General features: G+C 40.3%; 1 protein-coding gene and 1 long non-coding RNA gene across 2 annotated transcripts in view; one reads left to right on the top strand and one right to left on the bottom strand.

Moving 5' to 3' along the window:
• Positions 1-9,638: 9,638 nt before the first annotated feature.
• LOC125090647 (olfactory receptor 2AE1) lies at positions 9,639-10,804 on the bottom strand. The gene has a single exon (XM_047713509.1). The coding sequence runs from the start codon at positions 10,802-10,804 to the stop codon at positions 9,860-9,862; it is 945 nt and encodes a 314-aa protein (XP_047569465.1). The 3' UTR covers positions 9,639-9,859.
• A 1,076-nt stretch (positions 10,805-11,880) lies between these two features.
• Positions 11,881-21,884, top strand: part of LOC125090653 (uncharacterized) — a 27,646-nt gene continuing 17,642 nt past the window's right edge. Inside the window, exon 1 of the long non-coding RNA XR_007124408.1 lies at positions 11,881-11,978. This is a non-coding gene — a long non-coding RNA (uncharacterized LOC125090653). The remainder of the gene's footprint in view (positions 11,979-21,884) is intronic.

Raw genomic sequence — 21,884 nt, 5'->3', positions numbered from 1 at the left:
TTAAAAAAAAAAAAACTATGAGGTTTGGTGTTATCAGCATTACCATTTTACCCTGAGTTGAGTTTACTGTGAGTATAAGTTTTTAAAAGTTAAGCCCACGACTTTCAAACATACCATGTATCAGAGATTTTATTCAGCTGTTAAGAAATATGGAGATCAATAAGAGAAAATTGCTTCCAAGGGGTTTTGTAAAACCAAGGTTTATAGAGTTCAACAGTAAAGGCATTTTTGATAACACATCCACAAAGAACGTGAGAATAAGATTTCTAGGTCAGATAGAAAAATGGATAATGTCCTACAGGGTAATAAAACCATAATCTTTGCGTTTGTGTTTCTCCCAGACAGAAATCAAGCTAACAGGTGATTGTACGATGGGGTCTAGTCAAATAATCAATCACAAAGTCTAATGGATACTTTCTGCTAGATAAATAAATAAATAAGCCATAGGTTGACTTGTTAAACAAAGCTGCAGTATGCCATTTAAAGGGTATTAAGCCATCCTCTTAGGTTATTTCCAAGTTTTGAATTTTTTTTTTAAGTGAGAGAGATCACAGAGGGAGAGGGAGAGAGAGACTCCCAGCAGAGCAGAGAGCCGGATGTGGGGCTCGATCCCAGGACCCCAGGACCATGACCTGAGCCGAAGGCAGACGCTTGACTGACTGAGCAACCCAGGCGCCCCTTGAATAATTTTTAATTAACAAAATTGATTAGTAAGATCAGACTCCTAGTAAACAGACAAGCCCAAGTTGGAGTACTATTTTAACTCCAAATCTTGTTCTCTTCCACATAAGCCACACTGCCAGTGAACGTCTCCAGTTTAGTGATATAAGCAGGCAAGTAAAGAAAAAGTGCAACAGAGTGTAAAAAGGAATTCTAGAAATATAAACAGGAAGGGTGCCTGGCTGGCTCAGCTGGAGGAGCATGAGACCCTCGATCCCGTGAGTTCAAGCCCTGTGGTGGGTATAGATATTATCGAAATTTAAAAATGGCAGAAGATATGAACAGACACTTCTCCAATGAAGACATACAAATGGCTATCAGACACATGAAAAAATGTTCATAATCACTAGCCATCAGGGAGATTCAAATTAAAACCACATTGAGAGGGGCGCCTGGGTGGCTCAGTGGGTTAAAGGCTCTGCCTTCGGCTCAGGTCATGATCCCAGAGTCCTGGGATCGAGCCCCGCATCGGGCTCTCTGCTCCGTGGAGAGCCCGCTTCCTCCTCTCTCTCTGCCTGCCTCTCTGCCTACTTGTGATCTCTGTCTGTCAAATAAATAAATAAAATGTTTAAAAAAAAAAGACATTGAGATACCACCTTACACCAGTTAGAATGGCCAAAATTAGCAAGACAGGAAACACCGTGTGTTGGAGAGGATGTGGAGAAAGGGGAGCCCTCTTACACTGTTGGTGGGAATGCAAGCTGGTGCAGCCACTTTGGAGAACAGTGTGGAGATTCCTCAAGAAATTAAAAATAGAGCTTCCCTATGACCCTGCCATTGCACTACTGGGTATTTACCCCAAAGATACAGATGTAGTGAAAAGAAGGACCATCTGTACCCAATGTTTATAGCAGCAATGGCCACGGTTGCCAAACTGTGGAAAGAACCAAGATGCCCTTCAACGGAAGAATGGATAAGGAAGATGTGGTCCATATACACTATGGAGTATGATGCCTCCATCAGAAAGGATGAACACCCAACTTTTGTAGCAACGTGGACGGGACTGGAGGAGATTATGCTGAGTGAAATAAGTCAAGCAGAGAGAGTCAAGTATCATATGGTTTCACTTATTTGCAGAGCATAACAAATAGCATGGAGGACAAGGGGAGATGGAGAGGAGAAGGGAGTTGAGGGAAATTGGAAGGGGAGGTGAACCGTGAGAGACTATGGACTCTGAAAAACAACCTGAGGGTTTTGAAGGGGCAGGGGGTGGGAGGTTGGGGGAGCCAGGTGGTGGGTATTAAGGAGGGCACGGATTGCATGGAGCACTGGGTGTGGTGCAAAAACAATGAATACTGTTATGCTGAAAAGAAATAAAAATAAATAAATAAATAAACTTTTTTTTTTTTTTTTTTTAAAGAAAAAGATATAAACAGGATGTGTTGGGGAAATAAGGAGTCAATAACCCTTAACTGGGAAAGGCATGCTTGCTTCCCAGGTGAAATCATTCAAGCTCAGTTAGAGACAGGTGTTCATAGTTAGGTACGCAAGGGAAGAAATGGTGTCCCAAGAAGAAGAGAAAACATGTGTTATGTGTTATGCACAGGTATGAGGATATTGGAGCAATTTGAGATTTAAAGACAGCTTTCTCTTAAGAATTTGATATAGCTTTGAAAGAAACAGACTCTTAACTATAGAGGACAAACTGATGGCTCCCAGAGGGGAGGAGATGAGGAGATGGGGGAAATGGGTGATGCGGGTCAAGGCGTGCACTCGTGATGAGCACTGGGTGATGAATGGAAGTGTTGAGTCACTACGTCGTACACTTGAATCTAACACTGGAGTTAACACTGCATGTTAACTATACTGGAATCAAAATTAAAAACTCGAGAGGTATTGAGGGGCTACCCACCCCAAAATGCGTTAGGTCCGGATGTTCCCAGGTTCACATGGGAATTCCATCAAACCCCCAGGAAACATAATTTTCACTCAATTTGAACGGTATCATAAAATTGAAAAGAAAGAAAGCTTTAGGAATTTTATTGTTTTTATGTATTATAATTCAATACAAAATTGATGCTGGGCCACCTGGCTGGCTCAGTTGATAGAGCATGTGACTCTTGATCTTGGGGTCATGAGTTCAAGCCCCGTGTTGTGTGTAGAGATTAGTAAAAAAAAAAATTCATAAATAAACTTTTAAAACCCCTCTATTTTAAAAATAAGAAATAAAATTGATGCCAATATTTGAACTACATTGAACTCTCTTCTTCCTGACTCTAAGTTAAACGTCCTTTCAAGTTCTTGCATTTGAAAACATTAAAAAAAAAAAAAAACCCAGTTGGCTGTGGTGTGCTATTTCTTTAATGTACTTTAATGAGATTTTTCTAACAGTTTATTTAATAATTAACTTATAGCATTTTAGAATTTTCCTTTTAAATGATCAATCTATGAAATTAAATCTTGAGAAGCCTCTTGAGGACAAAAAAATACAGAGACTTCTCTACGCCCTCTAAGAGGGCTTTTTAAGAGAAAGTAAGCTTTCTCTTTCTAAAACAGAAAAGGATTTTCTACAAAGCTTCCTAGACTTTTTAAGAGAAAGTACTGCTGTGAATATTAAAGTTAACAAAAGGTGTGCAATGGAAAAATGACGAGCTCTGGAGTCAGATAGTCCTGAATAGGGCAAGGACTAGGGTAAGTTGAGGTGCTGGGGATGCAGAATTTAGGAGGCACTCACTCTCTGGGTCCTGCAAGACCACAGGTGACACCTGAAGGTGAGACCTTCCTTAAATTTCCCCCACCTGGCGTCTCCCTTGCTTCACCCAATCCTGCCCCCTCGCCTTGAGTCCGCCCGGATCTTAGCCCTGCCTTCCAGAACTCCAGGATCTTAGGTGAGTTACTTGACCTCTTCAAGCCTCAATTATGTCCTTCTGCAAAATGGATTGGTACTACCTGCCTCACAAGATTGTGTGAGAAGTGAGATATAAGCTGTATCAAGAAGAGTCAGCCTGGGGGCTCCTGGGTGGCTCAGTGGGTTAAAGCCCTTGCCTGAGGCTCAGGTCATGACCTCAGGGTCCTGGGATCCAGCCTCACATTGGGTTCCTTTCTCAGCAGGGAGCCTGCTTCTCTCTATCCCTCTTCCCTCCCCCTACTCATGCTCTCTCTCATATAAATAAATACAGTCTTTAATAAGAAAAAGAAATGTAAATTTCAAGTTTCTGAATCAGAAACTCTGGTGGTAAGTTCTAGCAAACTGCTTTAATGAGCCCTCCAGATGATTCCAATGCTCACTTAATGCCTGAGAGTCCCTGCTCTAGCTGAGGAGGAATGATTGTGGAATTTTAAGCAAAAAAGTAATATGAAGAAAACATTAATGGGTGTGATTGAATGGATGAGAGATGAGAAATATTCAAGACAGAAAACAGGGTGGCTCATTAGGGAGTTATTTTGTTAAAATAGAAGTTACTCAAATCTTAACAAGTTAGTGGAAGTGATGATCAATAGGAGGTAGGTTTACAATTACTTAGATAACAGAAATAATGTAAATTTGAAACTTAAGTGAAAGGTTTTTTTAAGATTTTTTTATTTATTTGACAGAGATCACAAGTAGGAGAGAGGCAGGCAGAGAGAGCGAGGGGAAGCAGGCTCTCTGCCGAGCAGAGCCCAATGTGATGTGGGGCTTGATCCCAGGACCCTGGGATCATGACCCGAGCCGAAGGCAGAGGATTTAACCCACTAAGCCACCAGGTGCCCCCCTCCTTCCTTTAAAGAGAAACTTAAGTGAAAGTTTTTGTCCTGTCATCTCTATCTGCAGAACTTGGGATATTATCTGTGTCACTGCAGGTTATTGATAAATGCTTGCTTTTAAGTGACTGAATCCAGGATATGCCCTCCTCTACCTATATTTAAGTGATACAGTTGGATATAATTTTTGTTTATAGGAAAAAAAAACTTGTTTCCTTGCATATGGAGGATGAACAAAAGAGGTGATCCTGACTGCCTGGCCCTTGATATGCTAAGAAAAAAAATAGACATCATTAGACATCATTTAGATATCATCATTAGACATCATAGACAAATAGACATCATTTTATTCTCTGTCACATTCCTTTATTTGGTATCTATAGTGATTTGGCCAAAGATGAGTATTTGGGGAGCTCATGAGATCAACTGAATTCAGGATAATGGCCCTTTGTTTTTATTGCCAGATATGAAGCAATGTATGAAGTATCCAAAATACACCAATAGTGGTGGAGATCATTGCCTCTCAAAGGTTGTGACTTTCTTGGGCTCTGAGGGTCTTTGGGGACGGTGCTTGCCTGTGTAGCCCTTAATCTGTCTGTCCTTACAGCTGTGGTTCCTGAGATTTTTGTGAAATATAGGGAAACTTCCATGTCAAAGCTAATAACCAAGCTCTCAGCTACATCCTGTTCATCTCCCCCACCCTGTGCTTTCTTTGTTCCTGACTCTTCGTTGGCCATCCCAATACTTCCAGCTGTATCCTCCAACAAATGACATTAGGAATCCTATTCACTGTGGCTGTTTCCACCGTTTCGGCCAAACACCATCACTTGGAAGCTCTGGCTTCCAAGATCACAACACCAGGGAGAAAGCTGAGACAGTGGTTATCAGGGGCACCTAATTCTGTCATGCCCATCTGCTCACTGATACAAGTGACTTTCTGTGTAGTCTGGTTGGGAACCTCTCCAGCATTAGTGGACATATCTTCCTTAACACTGTGTGCAGTGAGAGCTCGGTCATTGTGGTCTCCCTTTCCTTAGGATATTTGGGTTCCTTGGCCCTTGCAAGCTTCACCTTGGATTTCTTGGCCGGAAGCCTGCCTGACACTCACTGTAGCCAAGTTCCTGACTGTTGGTGTTCTCTAGTGCCTGGATCAATTCCTCCCTGTGTATAATAGCACCTAAGGGAAGGTAATGGCAGTTGTCGAGATCATTTCTATCTTGGCTTCCAGTGCTGGGTTACTAGAATCCATCTTTGCCTCAAAGTCCTGGAATATTCTCCCAAAGCCAGATAAGAATACCTTGCCAGGATTAAGCAGTAAAACCAACTCTACAGGAGGGGCCCCTGGGTAGCTCAGTCAGTTAAGCAGCTGACCCTTGATTTTGGCTCACGTTATGATCTTGGGGTTGTGAGATCGAGCCCCACATGGGGGCTCTGCACACAGCATGAGGTTCACGTGAGATTCTCCCTCTCCTTCTGCCCCTCCCCCCAGTTGTACTCACACTCTCTCTAAAATAAGTAAATAAATAAAATCTTAAAACAAAACAAAACAAAAAAAAAACCTCTAGGGGGAACATAAATATTCTAAGGCTCTACATCACAGATTTCATAAAATATTTAGGAAGGCGGAAAATTAAACAGTACTTGAACATTCTCTCCCCATACCTTGCCATGGATACGTAAATATTCTAACATCATTTTCCCCCTGATTTGAAAAGTCATGGTTATTATAAACTAAATTCCTGTATATAAATCTGTGTTCTGGACTCACCATTTATTCATTGATTCTTTCCCTGAATGAATACCACACTATGTTAATTTTCTGAATTTCATAGCATGTTCTGACAGCTGATACCACCTGCTTGTCATTGTTGCTCTTTTTCAGTTATTTTGTACTTATTCTTACAGATTTTCTCTTTGATTTGACTTTTTGTATTGTCTTGGAAAACTCCTTGATACATACTAAGAGATTTGGATTACAATCATTTTGAATTTAAAGATTAAGTTGTGGAAGAACTGACCCCTTTGCAATAAAGTTTCCCACGTGGGTATACACTTTATCTCCATTTTCATTTTCATCTTATTTATTAATGCTTTGTTATATTTTCTGACTGGGTTATTTGGGTTGTTAAGTAATGTATTGCTTCTATACATTTCTTGAGCTTACTTGTTCCAGTTAATTGTAAGTTGATTCTCTTGGACACGTAAGGTATAAACATTAATATAATATATGCAAACAATGAATCATGGAACACTACATAAAAACTAATTATGTACCATATGTGACTAACATAATTTTAAAAATCCAAAAAAAAATTTAATATAAGTAAAATGTTTCTGCTTAAGTTTTATCCTTCTAATTGTATTGACAAGATTATATAATGCTTAATAGTAGTAGTATAGTAGTAGTAATTGTGGGCTGTGTATTGTTCTTGGCTTTAGTGGGAATGTTCCTGGTATTTTTTCCATTAAAATTTATGTCATGGTAGGCTTGGGGATAATACCTTTTTAAAATCCAAATGAGCATTTCGTTAATGATGAAAGTGTTCTCTATTCAATCCAACTTAATTTCTTACATAATTTTGTAAAATTACAACGAAATACACATAACAAAATTTACTATCTTAATTATTTTTTTAAGTGTCAATTCAGTAGTGTTAAGTATCTTCACACCAATCTCCATAATGAATAGACCTCCAGGTCCATCCGTGTTGGTGCAAATGGCAGGATTTCCTTCTTTTTATGGCTGAATAATATTCCATTGTGTGTGTGTATGGGTAAGCACATTTTCTTTATCCATTAATCAATCCATAGGGGAACATTTAGGTCATTTCCATGTCTTGGCAATTATAAATAATGCTGGAATGAACATGGGGGACATCTATCTCTTTGTGATAGTGATTTCACTTCCTTTGGATATATAACCAGAACTGGAATTGCTTGGTCATATTGTAGTTCTATTTTTAATTTTTTGAGAAGCCTCCATGCTGTTTTCATTAGTAGCGGTACTATTTTATACTCCCACCAATAGCACATAGCTGTTCTCTATGCTCCTTTTCTCCACATCCTTGCAAGCACTTATCTCTTGTCTTTTTGGCAGTTGCCATTCAAACAGGTGTGATGGAGTATCCCATTGTGGTTTTGATTTGCATTTCCCTGATGCTTAAGGATGGTGAGCACCTTTTCATTTACCTGTTGGCCATTTGCATATCTTCTTTGGAAGCTGTTTGGTTCTTCTGCCTTTTTTTTTTTTTTTTTTTTTTTTTTTTTTTTTTTTTTTTTGCTATTGAGTTGGAGGAGTTCCTTATACATTTTGTATACTAACCCCTTGTCAGGTATATGATTTCCAAATATGTTTTCCCATTCTGTAGGTTACCTTTTCGTTTTGTTAATAATTTTCTTTGTCAGAAGTTTTATAGTTTGATATAGTCTCACTGTTGTTTGTCTTTGTTTTTATTGCCTTGGCTTTGGTATCAAATCCAAAAACTCATTGACAAGACTGACGTCAAAGAGACCACCCCCTACATTTTCTTCTAGTAACTTTATGGTTTCAGGTCTTACTTTCAAGTCTTTAATCCAGTTTGAGTTGATTTTTTTCCTAATCATATCCCTAATGATTAGTGATGGTAAGCATCTTTTCATGTGCTTGTTGGTCACTTGTATAACTTGTTTGGAGAAATTTCTATTCAAGTCCTTTGCTTATTTTTAAATATGCTTATTTTATTGTTGTTGTGTTGTTGTCATTCTTTTTTTTTAATCATTTTTTTATTTATTTTCAGCATAACAGTATTCATTGTTGTCATCCTTTATATGCCCTGGATATTAACCCCTTATCAGATATATGGCTTATAAATACCTTCTCTCATTCCATAGGTTGTCTTTTCAGCATACAAATCTTTCACTTTCTTGTTTCATTCCTAGGCATTCTTAGGCACGCAACTGGTGGCTCATTTTATAGAATGCCTCCCCCCCACAAAAAAGCTATTTCTCAAAAAGAAAATACTTTCTTGTGAAAAAGAGTGTATCTTGGCTTTCAGACTTAAGCTCTTATTCTTCTAAAGATGGTCCTAGGGATTTATGACTTTTTTTTTTTAACTAATAGGGAAGCAAGATATAGAAATTTGTCCTCACTTTGGAATCCCTCAGAACATTAGATCCCAGAAAAGTTCACTGAGATGTCAGGCCTCTCTGTATTTATGTGGAATTAACATCTGACTGTCTGAGGCCAAGGATGTCAGCCAAAGCCATCTACCATATCTCATTTTTATAATTTCTTCCCCTTTCTGAGTTAAATATCACTAATGTCATGTGGGATAGTTAACAGTCTAGGGTCCTTTTGTTTATTGATCTGTGCAAGAAATAGCTGCTGAATACCTATTTCTTATCAGGCTCTTTTCTTGGGTCTGGCAAGACAAAAGTAAGCAAAGTCAAGTCCTTGACCTTGGGAGCTCACATTCTAGTAAGACCATCAATATGGGGCACCTGGGTGGCTCAGTCATTAAGCATCTGCCTTTGGCTCAAGTCATGATCCCAGGGTCCTAGAATCAAGGGTCCTGGGATGGAGCCTCTCGTTGGGCTCCTTGCTCAGCAGGGAGCCTGCTTTTTCCCTTTCCCTCTGCTTTTCCCCCTGCTTCTGCTCTCTCTCTCTCTCTCTCTCTGTCTCAGATAAATAAATAAAATCTTTAAAAAATAAATTAATACACAACATCATGCAAATTAGTATTATAAAACAGAAGCAGGGGACAGAAGATGCAGAGTGCTGTTTTATTTTTTTTCCTTTTTCCCAATTTTTTAAATTTAAATTCTAGTTAACATACATTACAATATTGGTTTCAGGAGTAGAATTCAGTGATACATCACTTACATACAGCACCCAGTGCTCATCAAAAGTGCGCCCCTTAATCCCCATCACCCATCTAGCCCATCCCCCACCTACCTCCATCAACCCTGAGTTTGTTCTCTATCATTAAGAGTCGGTTATGATTTGTTTCCTTCTCTTTATTTCCCCCCTCCCATATGTCCATCTGTTTTGTTTCTTAAATTCCACATATGAGAGAAATCATATGGTATTTGTCTTTCTCTATCTGATTTATTTCCCTAAGGGAAGCATGTTTTGGAAAGGTTACACTTTTAAAGAAATCAAAAGGAAATGAGAAAGTGTCTAGCAATTTTAAACATTGATCTTGGACTTCTCAGCCTCCAGAACTGTGAGAAAATAAAATGTTTTGTTGTTGAAGCCACTTAGTCTATGCTATTTTTGTGATAGTAGCCCAAATGGAAAAAGACAATATTCTACAGTACTTAGAAGCCTGAGACCAAGTTAGAATACTGGAATTATGTGTTCACCACTTTATTTTTGCAGTAGTCATCAGGGATCTGAACTCTTGAAGAGCTTAGAGGTTTATGCAGATCAACTTAGGGAGTTTATCCCATTCCACTCTTGTATTCAGGGCAATGTCAATTACTGTCTCTGAGTGAGAATATCTCTCCCCAGCACTCTTCTCAGAGCCTTAGCTACATCCTTATTCCGGAGAGTATAAATCAAAGGATTCAGCATGGGAGTAATAATGCTATAGAACACAGAACCAACTTTGTCTTGCAATGGAGTGTGCTGGGATCTGGGCCTCATGTATGAGAAGATGCAGGCACCAAACCAGAAGGAAACCACAATGAAGTGAGAACTACAAGTAGCAAAGGCATTTCTCTTACTCCCAGCTGAACGCATCTGAATGACACTGTGAAGGATAAAGGCATAGGATGTAGAAACCAGGAAAATGGGGAAGAGGAGAAGTATGATGCTGCTGATGTACACTGTGGTCTCATAAACAGTGATGTCTCCACACACTAACTTCACAACAGCTGGAAACTCACAGTAGAAGTGGTGGATTTTTCGAGACCCACAGAAAGGGAAGTGCATCAAGTTTTTTGTGTGAATTAGAGAGTTTATAGATGCTCCCAACCACGACATGACAGCCATCATCAGTCCCACCCTTCTGTTCATGAGGACAGTATAACGAAGCGGATGACAAATGGCCACATAGCGGTCATAGGACATGAGAGCCAAGAGAATACACTCGGCACCACCCAGAGACAAATAGAGGAAGTGCTGGGTAGCGCAGCCCACAAAGGAGATGGTCTTCTTGCCAGAGAGGTAGTTAGTAGCCATCTTCGGGATGGTTGTGGAGACATGCATCAGATCCATGAGAGAGAGCTGGCTAAGCAGGAAGTACATGGGCGTATGAAGCTGGGCATCAGCACAGATGAGGAGAATGGTGAGCGTGTTGCCACTCACTGCAATAAGGAAGACCACTATGGTTAAGGAGAAAAGGAAAAGGTGGGTAAGAGAGTCATCAAAGAGGCCTTCAAGGATGAAGTCTGCCAGAGAGGTCTGATTCCTCTGCCACATCTCCCCTCTCTCAGTCTCTGGGGAAAGAGGAAGCAGAGATGAAGTGTGATATCAGAAATACTGGGGTTCGACAGACCTGACAATAAGCACCTTTTGATCTACCAAAGGATTTGTGAAGAGAATTTTTTTCTATTTCTAATTCCTCAACAGCTCTAATTATTAAAATAACTTTTAAAAAATAATTTCAAATAGGGGCGCCTGGGTGGCTCAGTGGGTTTAAGCCTCTGCCTTCGGCTCAGGTCATGATCTCAGGGTCCTGGGATCAAACCCCGTATTGGGCTCTCTGCTTAGCGGGGAGCCTGCTTCCCCTTCTCTCTCTGCCTGCCTCTCCCTACTTGTGATCTCTCTCTGTCAAATAAATAAATAAAATCTTTTAAAAAAATAACTTCAAATAGTTCTACATGAACATGATAACTCTGAAATTCCAAAATATCTAGATTCTATTAAGTATCAAACTTCAAGAGTCTCTCCTCATTAAGGAAGAAATATATATATACACTAAATTCTATAGCTATTAGATGTATACTATTTTATAAGTATATATTCATATAGTTTTTATAAGTATAAATGTATATACCTATACAACTTAATGGATTGTTCAGAAATTTGGCCTTACGCAATTGTGAAAGCTGGTTAAGCCATCTAAATAAGGCTCTCGGGGCGCCTGGGTGGCTCAGTGGGTTAAGCCGCTGCTTTCGGCTCAGGTCGTGATCTCGGAGTCCTGGGATCGAGCCCCGCATTGGGCTCTCTGCTCAGCAGGGAGCCTGCTTCCTCCTCTCTCTCTGTCGGCCTCTCTGCCTGCTTGTGATCTCTCTGTCAAATAAATAAATAAAATCTTAAAAAAAATAAATAAATAAGGCTCTCATCTTTGCGTCCGACAGTGGAACTTGAAGTCCATAGGACAAGTGGTAAGGAAGGGAAAATGGATATAAAGTGTGTTAGATCAAGGGCAGGCTGGAACCCACAAGCATGAGCTATCATAACTTCACAAAGGCAGACTGAAACCCATGTTCTTGTTGCCTCTGGAATTGGTGGTGTGCTTATTTTGCAGAAGCTGGGGCTCTTCCTAGTGAAGTTAACCATGCATGCCTGGCCCAAAAGTCAGAGGAGCTGAAGGAGGATCCAGGGGGAGGTAGAGCAACTGCATGTCCAGTCACTGCTTCACACCAATGAGGTAAGTCAGCAGATCAGCAACTACAAAATGGCTGCTTCTGTTCCGCCCTCTAAATCTCCCTCGGAATCTCTCCTATGGCCTGCTTTCTCCAGAAATGCACAAAAATGGGAATTCTGAGGAATGTAGTTCCCCCTAGCCCCTCTGACACATTACAAAACCACCAGAGCCCATTCCCTGTTGGTTTGACATTCATCCATATCTCCTTAAGCCAATGAACACAACAAAGTCATCCTTCTGCCTAACATAACTATCCTGCATACAACCAAAAATGTGCAAGATATCCATATACTATTCATATACAATATAATATTCATATAAGTATTTGTATAAAATATAATATTCATATAAAACAATACCCATTACACAAAAGTCATTTATCTAAGTACCAACCCATTCTGTGGACATCAGTTAGCACTCTTTCAGTCATTCCTGTTCCTGCCAATGGACTCACAAGCAATGGACTCACAAGAACAGCAGGGATGGAGGCTACACCTGAGCTCAGCAACATGGACCTCCACTCACCAAGACCAGTCTAGCTACAGCCACTGCTGGGTGCCCAGTCAGCCACTAGCAGACCAACACGGAGTCCCTGATAGGGCAGCATTCCCCAGGGGAATCAGCCAACTCCTTGGTGGCAGACTGACTATGTTAGACTGCTTCCGTTGTGGGAGGGACAGTACTTTGTCTTACTGGAATAGACCCTTCAGATATGGTTTTGCCTTCCTTGCCTACAGTGCTACTGTCACAGCTACCATCTGTGGACTGAGAGAACCTTTGTTCAGCATAATGGTATTCCAAGAAGCATTGCTTCTGACTAAGGAACTCATTTCACCACAAATGAAGTGTGGGATTGGGCCCATGCTCTGTTATCCTGAAACAACTGACTTGATTAAATAGTAGAGCAGTAGAACAGCCTTTTGAAGACTCAGTTACAGCAACAGCTAGTTGGCAACACTTCCCATTGCTGGTATCTTCCAGGATGTGCTATATGCTTTAAATCTGCATCCAGCTTATGGTGCTGTTTCTCCCAACACAAGGGTTTGTAGGACCAGGAATCAAGCAGTGGAAATGAGAGTGAGTCTTCTCCTCATCACAAGGGTTTGCAGGACCAGGAATCAAGCAGTGGGAATGGGAGTGAGTCTTCTCACTATAACGCCTATGACTATGATCCACCAGCAAAATTTTTGCTTCCTGGCCCTGCACTTTTAGCCCTTGCTGGTTTAGAGGTCTTATTTCCAAAGGGAGAGATTCTTCCACCAGGTAACACAACAATGATTCCCCTTCCTGAGTGTTGAGATTGTCATCCTGTCACTTTGGGCTCCTCATATCACTGAATCAACAAGCAAAGGAGGTTATTCTACTGGTTGGATGTGATTATTCCTGACTAGTAAGGAGAAACTGAGTTGTTCCTACACCATGGGAATAAGGAGGAGCATGTCAGGAATGTAGGTTATTTTCTAGGGTGCCTCTCTGGGCTCAAATGTCCTGTGATAAAAGTCAATGGAAAACTATAACAACCCAATTCTGCTAATGGCCCAGATCCTTCAGGAATGAAGGTTTGGGTCACTCCACATACAAAGAAGCATGACCAACTGTGGACAAAGGGAATATAGAGTGGGAAGTAAAAGAAGATAGTTATAAACACCTACCATGACCAGAAGACCAGCCACAGAAACAAAACATATCATAGTTATAGGGATTTCATCCTTATTTTGATATGAACATTTTGCATACGTATATTACCCATATGTTTTGGTTTTCTTCCCCTTGGTCATCCCTTTTCCTAACCTCAGATATATTTATAGTTAACTTCATATCTCAGTATTTATTTCTTTATACGTTTTTATTTTTTTATTTTTTATTAACATATAGTGTATTATTAGCCCCAGGGGTACAGGTCTGTGAATTGTCAGGCTTACACACTTCACAGCACTCACCATAGCACATACCCTTCCCAATGTCCATAACCCAGCCACCCTCTCCCTACACCCCTCTCCCTGGCAACCCTCAGTTTCAGTATTTAAATTATAGGCTACAAGAGAGAGTATAAATGAGATAGTAGAGTGAATTTCATATAAAGATAAAAAGAAGATTTTGTATCGTCTTATAGGTAAATACTTGGTGTGTTTTATATCCTCTTCTTTTTTTTTAAAAGATTTTATTTATTTATTAGACAGAGATCACAAGTAGGCAGAGAGGCAGGCAGAGAGAGAGGAGGAAGCAGGCTTCTGGCTGAGCAGAGGGCCTGATGCGGGGCTCGATCCCAGGATCCTGGGATCATGACCTGAGCTGAAGGCAGAGGCTTTAACCCACTGAGCCACCCAGGTGCCCCTTATATCCTCTTCTTAGGAAAACGTTAATATATTTTGGGTTGTACATGGGATAGGTGTATCATGTTAGGTGGAAGAGTAACTAGGTATTGTCTTTATCTGGAGATCAACTATGGTTTAAAGAGTTGTGTATACAAGTACCAAGTAGACGCATAACAAAGCCACCATATGTATGCACCTGAACACAAATAAGAGATATGTCCTAGGTAGACCTGAGAGCCTTCAAATCAGGCTGATAAAACTAGGATTATAACATTAAATCCACCAGATTTTCCAGTTGCCCTTTATCTAATTCTTATGTGAATACTGATCATAATGATAGCTTGGTCTCCATGATGAAGCCAAACTCAAATGAATAGTTGTCCAAATTGACCCCCAAAATATCCATACCATCTCTCTTTGTGTTTTTCCTCCTGAAAGTGTCCCTAAATTTTCATGTATTCAGATTATCTACTTAAATTTTAAAGAAGATTAACTCAGAACTCAATGTATTCTTCAGAGTATAATTTGACCAGGAAGAAAGAGGTCCAATTTATTATTCTTTCTCTCCATATTAATGCAGCCTAGGATTATCTTTTTGGCCACCACCTCATATTGTTATTTCAGATTTAGCCTCTTGGGGACTAAGAGCCCAACTTTCTCCATGTTTCCTCCAATCACTCCAACCCAGTCAAAAGATCACATATTTCACTTTTACTTCAGTATCCATACTCTCCCCTATCTCCTTACTCCTCCGTTTCCATCTTTTTCTGTAAGGCTCCATAGTGTAAGCTTTTCCATCACCTGATTCATGCTGTCTTAGACAAATTTCCTGATCATTTTCCATTCTGTTTTGTTGTCCTGGCATGACTTTTTCTTCTGCCTTCTCTGGCAACCTTCTTCATGGATTGACTGAATATCACCCAGTGACTAAAGAGATGAGGAAGTAAGCTGACAATGCCAGAGGATGCCCTAGCATCTAATAAAAGTTTCCTAGACACCTCAAGCCCCAGCATCACCTTACCTGGAATTCCCTCTGCAGAGACTTGTGGGCACAACATGTACAGAAGTGGAATGGAGAGGGCTGAATAGGTCCACAGTGACTCACACACTGGCTACTGATCACTCAAACAGGTCTTTCCTGAGGTGCTCATCAGATTTCCTTGTCTACTTCTGAAAATCTCCATTTACTGGTGGAATGACATGGAAGACATTTTTCTACACGGTCACCATTGTTGTCACTAATTACTCTAGTGACAGAGTATCACCAGGAACAAGAGTAACTGTAATTCTGTAATGCTCTTGCAATCCGTGCTCAGATTTTGAACTCCAGTAGTACACATCAGGACAGATTGAGTAACTAAACTTCTTTAACCTCTACCACTTGGGGCTTTGAATCATGCATATGCTTCCTCTGCCTCTAAACATATATCTGAACCACTGGTCATCCCAAAATGACAATGCAAGCTTGGGCAATAAGAATTTGCATCAGTGTGACCTGATTAAGAAGCTACATTGAATACTGGTTTAATCATCAGGGAGTCCAGAGTCAAAAGGAAATCTGTTTTGGGTTTTCTCCTATTTTTAATCACTCAAGGCACTCTCTTCTTAGCTTTATCCTTGTTTCCTGATTAATAAAATAAGAATGTTTCTAGCACAGGCATTTTTAGAATAAGCCCCTTCTTAACTGCATGAATGATTTCTCAGCAAGAATCATAGGGGTTAGAATAGGGATAAACTGGACCCGACATGAACCAGTCTTGAGGACAGAGGAGCACCATCTGTGAGAAATAGAACATCCCCCTAACCCAGAGGACCTATGATGTAGGCTGAGGCAAACTGAGGACACTAAACATATGGCATCAGGGATCCCAACCCAGAGGACACATCATGAATCTCTTGTGGAAACCATTACTCAGGATGCCAATTAGACTTGCCCTATGCATCGAGATAAGCATTCCCAAAGGGCTTTGCTTGAAGTTTACTTGTAGGGGCCAGGGGAATGACCTTTGCTTTGCTTGAAGTTTACTTGTAGGGATCAGGGGAATAAGCTATTTTGAGGACTGTGAGTCTGAAGATAACATGGGAATATCTTCTCCAAGGACCAATTAACCATGGAGTCAAATAATCCTTAGAGTCCTGGCTTGTTTTTTATCTTAGAATGGAGATCCCTCTTGCCCCTTTCCATCCAACCCTTTTGAGAGCCCAGTCAGAAAAATCTAGTCCCTATTTTCTCACAACACATCTTAGAGGGTTTTTCCCCACGTGCCATATCCTAGAAAAGAAGTCAAGGAATGGGGGCAGGCAGTTACCACGAGTCTTTCCCACCCTGAGTGTGGGCCAAACCCCAATTTCACAGACTACATTAGTATAAGAAGAGATTTCAGATATAGAAGTTAAGAAAGAAAATGACACATCTGTGTATCTTCTTTTTATTTACTACCATCTCATTCTCATACCGGGCTCTTCCTCTTTGTTAAGGGATATATTGAGCTATTCTTTGTTTCTCTATCTCAACTCAGACATTTTTGTCTGAGCTTAGCTTGTTGTTTATTCTTTGAGTAGATTCAGTATATAATTACTTTCTTCAAAACCTACCATTGGAGCACCTGGCTGGCTCAGTCAGTAGAACATGCAACTCTTGATCTCAGGGTTCTAAGTTTGAGCCCCACATTGGGTGGAGAGATTACTTAAAAATAAAGTTTTTTTTTAAAAAAAACCTATTGTCTAATACTTTTACTGGTGCTCTCACTCACCAGAATGTAATCTCTCATTAATTAAGGCAGTTAGGCTATTTATCTAATTCATCAACTTATTTGAAAAACATTTGATGAGCATCTGCTGTGTCCCAAACACTGTATTGGGTAGATTAACATGCAAGCATAGTCCATTCCCCCATGGGACTTACAGATAAAGCAAATAAATAAACAAATACTTCATGTTGGACTAAGAGTTTGTGCTAATTGATATCATTGTGACAATACTCAAGTGACATAAAACAAAACTTATACTATAGTAAAGAAAGGGCATGGTATCATAGCAATGAATGGGCTAGAACTGACCTCAGAATCAGTTAGATTCAGTAACATGAATAATGTGTCTACTTTTCCCATCGTTCATCTTGGCTTGAGTCTCTGTGTTGATACTCGCTCAGGCATTTTTATTTAGAGGGTATACATACAGCCGGAAGCTCTGATGCCATACTTCTGTCTTCCCATCCAATGTTCTACCACCTCCAATTCAGAAAACTCCAGGGAAAAATCTGTTCAATGTTTCAGCCCAGTGGCCACCCTTTGGAGTAATCACTGTGTACCAGAGCCCAAAGTAAAATAATGCACTTGCCTGGGACAGGTGCCCATCTCTTGCAGGGGCTAGAGAAGTAGGTTGGTAATGGAACCCAGAATCACATGGATCTGGAGCAAAGTGATATCACAAAGAAACTATAGTTGTGAAGGTGTGACTTCAACAGAAGTAGGGAAAGAGTCCATAAAAGATAAAACAGTGCATGCCCCCTACTAAAGTGTGATAGGGAAGAATTCACTATGCTAGAGTAAAACAGGGAGGCCATTATATTAGACTGGGTCATATGGGAAAGCCTCTTTAAAGAAGTGGCATCAGGTCACCTAGGTGGCTCAGTTGGTTAAGTGTCTAACTTGTGATTTTGACTACAGGTCATGAGATCCAGCCCCATGTGGGGCTCACACTCAGCAGGGAGTCGGCTTGAGATTCCTTCTCTCCCTCTGCCCTTCCCTTCACACATGTGCACTCACTCTCTCTCTTTCTCAAATACATAAATCTTTTTTAAAAAGAAAGAAAGAGAGAGAGAGAGAGAGAGAAAGAAAGAAAGAAAGAAAGAAAGAAAGAAAGAAAGAAGGAAGCCCCTAAGCTAAGATCTCTGAATCACGGTAAGGGTTAACCAGGTAATCAAAAGCAAAAAGAGGTCCAGATAAAAGCCAAGACTTGTAAAATCCATGAGCTGAAACAATTCATGGCGTATTTGAGGAGCTGAAAGGGAGCCAAAGTGACAGGAGCTACAGTGAGGAGACAGAGGTAGGAAATGACATCAGGGAAGTATGCATGAGTACAAAAAGAGAAAAAGCAAGACCTTGAAGATTTTATTCAGAGTTTTTAAAAAGCCTCTAAACAAAGGAGTAGCAAGATAAAACTTAACATGTTTGTTTGTTGTTTTTTTTTTTAATTTGACAGAGAGAGAGAGAGAGATCACAAGTAGGCAGAGAGTCAGACAGAGAATCGGGCTCCCTGCTGAGCAAAGAGCCCGATGCGGGCGATGCGGGGCTCGCTCGATGCGGGGCTCGCTCGATGCGGGGCTCGCTCGATGCGGGGCTCGCTCGATGCGGGGCTCGCTCGATGCGGGGCTCGCTCGATGCGGGGCTCGCTCGATGCGGGGCTCGCTCGATGCGGGGCTCGCTCGATGCGGGGCTCGCTCGATGCGGGGCTCGCTCGATGCGGGGCTCGCTCGATGCGGGGCTCGCTCGATGCGGGGCTCGCTCGATGCGGGGCTCGAGCCCAGGACACTGAGATCATGACCTGAGCCGAAGGCAGCGGCTTAATCCCCTGAGCCACTCAGGCGCCCCAAAATTTAACATGTTTTAAACTTCACACTAGATGATGCGTAAGGGATAAGGACAGAAGCCGGGAGGCCATATATGAGGCTGTTGTTCTATCTCAAGGAGAAACAATAGTGCTTCAGACTAAGATTGTAGTGGGAAATAATTTCATGGTATTTTAGGAGGGTGCCATTAATATAACCTGATGATTTATTTAATGTAGGAGTTGAGCTAAGGGACTCTCACAATAGAAGACTAAAAAAAACTGCCTTTTAAAATAAAGTTTTAAGGGTATCATGTAAAATTATTAATGAGAGAAACTACTAGGACAAAAATATGCAACTTTCTAAAATTTCAGAACTAAAACAAAAAAATGTAGATATATATATATATATATATATATATAAAGATTTTTAAAAATAAGAGCAGAAAACATGAATACAATGTGACAGAATTCAGGACAAAGATAGCTGGGCTATGAATAAATGCAAACCAACTTCCCCAGTTTTTCACACAAATGGATTTTCAAATTAGGTCATAAAGCAAAACTGAACTCTACGCAATATTTTTTTTAATGTAACTCTAAATGAGAAGTTTAAAAACTAAGGATTTTGATCTTACCATCTGAAAAATTAGAATCCAACTCCAAAAGCATGAAAGACAAAGAAAATACTGTAATGTTAAAGGGCATTCTCTGAAGTATATACAACATCAAAATTTTAATCTGTAAAAGGCTGTAAAAATGGGTGCAATCTGTAATGAAAATACAGCAGTTAGGGGTGCCTCAGTGGCTCAGTGGGTTAAAGACTCTGCCTTCAGCTCAGGTCATGATCCCAGGGTCCTGGGATCGAGCCCCACATCAGGCTCTCTTCTCAGCAGGGACCCTGCTTCCTCCTCTCTCTCTGCCTGCCTCTCTGCCTACTTGTGATCTCTGTCTGTCAAATAAATACATAAAATCTTTAAAAATAAAAAGAAAATACAGCAGTTACAGAATGTAAGCAACAACACTTAATAAAGAAAATTATAGGAAATACAAGGAGATATAGAGAGTTGCTGGAGGAGGAAAACTTTAATCCACCTCTCGGTCTAAGAAAGATTAGGGGGACAAAGACATAAATCAAGACTAAAGAAAAGAGAAATACTTAACCAACACAAGAAGATCTCACACATCAGTCTCCTGAGAGAACCTGTATGATACAATGATTAAGCAGAGGATTATAGGGCCAGAGACCCTGAGTTCAAATCCCAGTTCTACTACTTACTGGCTATTTCTCAGGCAAGTTTCTTCAGCAGCTGTCCTTATTTCCTCTTGGAAAATGATGGTGAAAATAATCTATACTTCACAGAGTTTTATGAGAATTCAGTAAGTTAAACGTCTAAAACACATCGAAATAGTGTCATGGTTCCTGTTGCATGATGAGTGCTCTTATTATCCATGAGAATAATGAGTGTCAGCTCTATGAGGACAGTGATTTGTCTGTTTCCTTCACTGATGTATTCTCAGCACCTAAAACGGGATTTGAGTTTTATGACCACAAATAATTTCATAGAACCACATTACCAAGAGTGGTTAGGAAAAAAGCCAGAAATTGAACGTATCTGTTTGAATTTCTCTGCTCATACAGCTGTATTACTTTGTGATAATGTATATTACATATTCAAGTTACACGATTTAGTTAGAATATGACAAGTATTAAGGTCCTCAAGAAAACCAGTTATGTAAAACCTGTTGTCTAGTGAAAACAGAATCAGAACAAGAGGAAAAGAGATGGTTCAAGCATAAAAAAAATCCTTTTCTAGTTGATTAAAATATACTTGTAGGGACTTCTGCTTCTGAAGATGGATTGACATGCGTGAGATTTTCCCTTCTGCCTGAAATAACTAAAAAAAAAAACTGCACAAAATGTATGAAACCACAATTTAAGACAATGGACATCAGGTTTGTAAAAAAAGGACAGTGAGGGCACCTGGGTGGCTCAGTCAGTTAAGCATCTGCCTTTGGCTCGAGTCATGATCGCAGGATTCTGGGATCAAGTCCCACATTGGGTTCGTTGCTCAATGGAGAGTCTGCTTCTCCCTCTGTCCCTCCCTCCCCCACTCGTGCTCACTCTCTCAAAAACAAAATCTTTTTTAAAAATTAAAAAGGACAGTGATCCCTTCCTTGAGAGTTTCAGGCTTCAGTGCTGGAAGAAACCAGTGGAACCAAGCCAACCCCCTGAGCTAAGAAGAGAAGAGTTGATAATCTGAAAATTCCAAACTTACTGGAGTTTTAGAGCAGAGTATGCTAAAGAGAGAAAAACTGCACAGAGAGTGAAACCCAGGGATGTGGAGGAGCTTTCCCTTGGATATTTAGCAGAATATTGACCAGCATTTGTGTTTGATGCAACTTCCTAAAGTTTGGAACAGTACTTGGACCTGGGCCAGGCCAGAAGTAGTGCCTGTTCCCACCGCCAAACCAGAAAACTAGTTTCAAAGTATTGGTGTAATATGCTGAAGGCTCTTGAGGAATAATTAGGCATAGACTACACCCTGCTATGGTTCTGCCTAGAAAATCCCAAAAAGCAAGACCCAAAAGGATTCAATTCCCAATACCCTAACTGCATTCCAGAATAAAGCTCAAAAATATTGGTAGGAATACAAAAATATCCAGGGCACAACAAGGTAAAATTCACAATGTCTAGCACCCAATGAAAAATTAGAAACCATGAAAAGAAACAGGAAAACATTACCCATAATAAATAGAAAAATCTGTGACTTGAAACCAACCCAGAACTGATATTCAATATACCAATCTGAAGTATCTTATTGACTATGTTGTTTAGATCAGACAGAACTAGCAAAGACCTGCACTTACTACAACTGTATTCTGTTCAAAACGCTAAAGGAAAGATGAGGCATGTTAGTAGAGACAAGAAAGATAAAACACAAACACACACATACACACACACACACACACACACACACACATTTCTAGTAATGAAAGCTACAATGTCTTTAATGAAAAATAATTCAGAATAATTAGCAGCAAA

This window comes from Lutra lutra, chromosome 18 (genome assembly GCF_902655055.1).
Source record: "Lutra lutra chromosome 18, mLutLut1.2, whole genome shotgun sequence".
Lineage (NCBI taxonomy): Eukaryota > Metazoa > Chordata > Mammalia > Carnivora > Mustelidae > Lutra > Lutra lutra.
The sequence above is the reverse complement of the archived record's forward strand: the minus strand, read 5'-3'. Positions and strand labels throughout refer to the sequence as shown.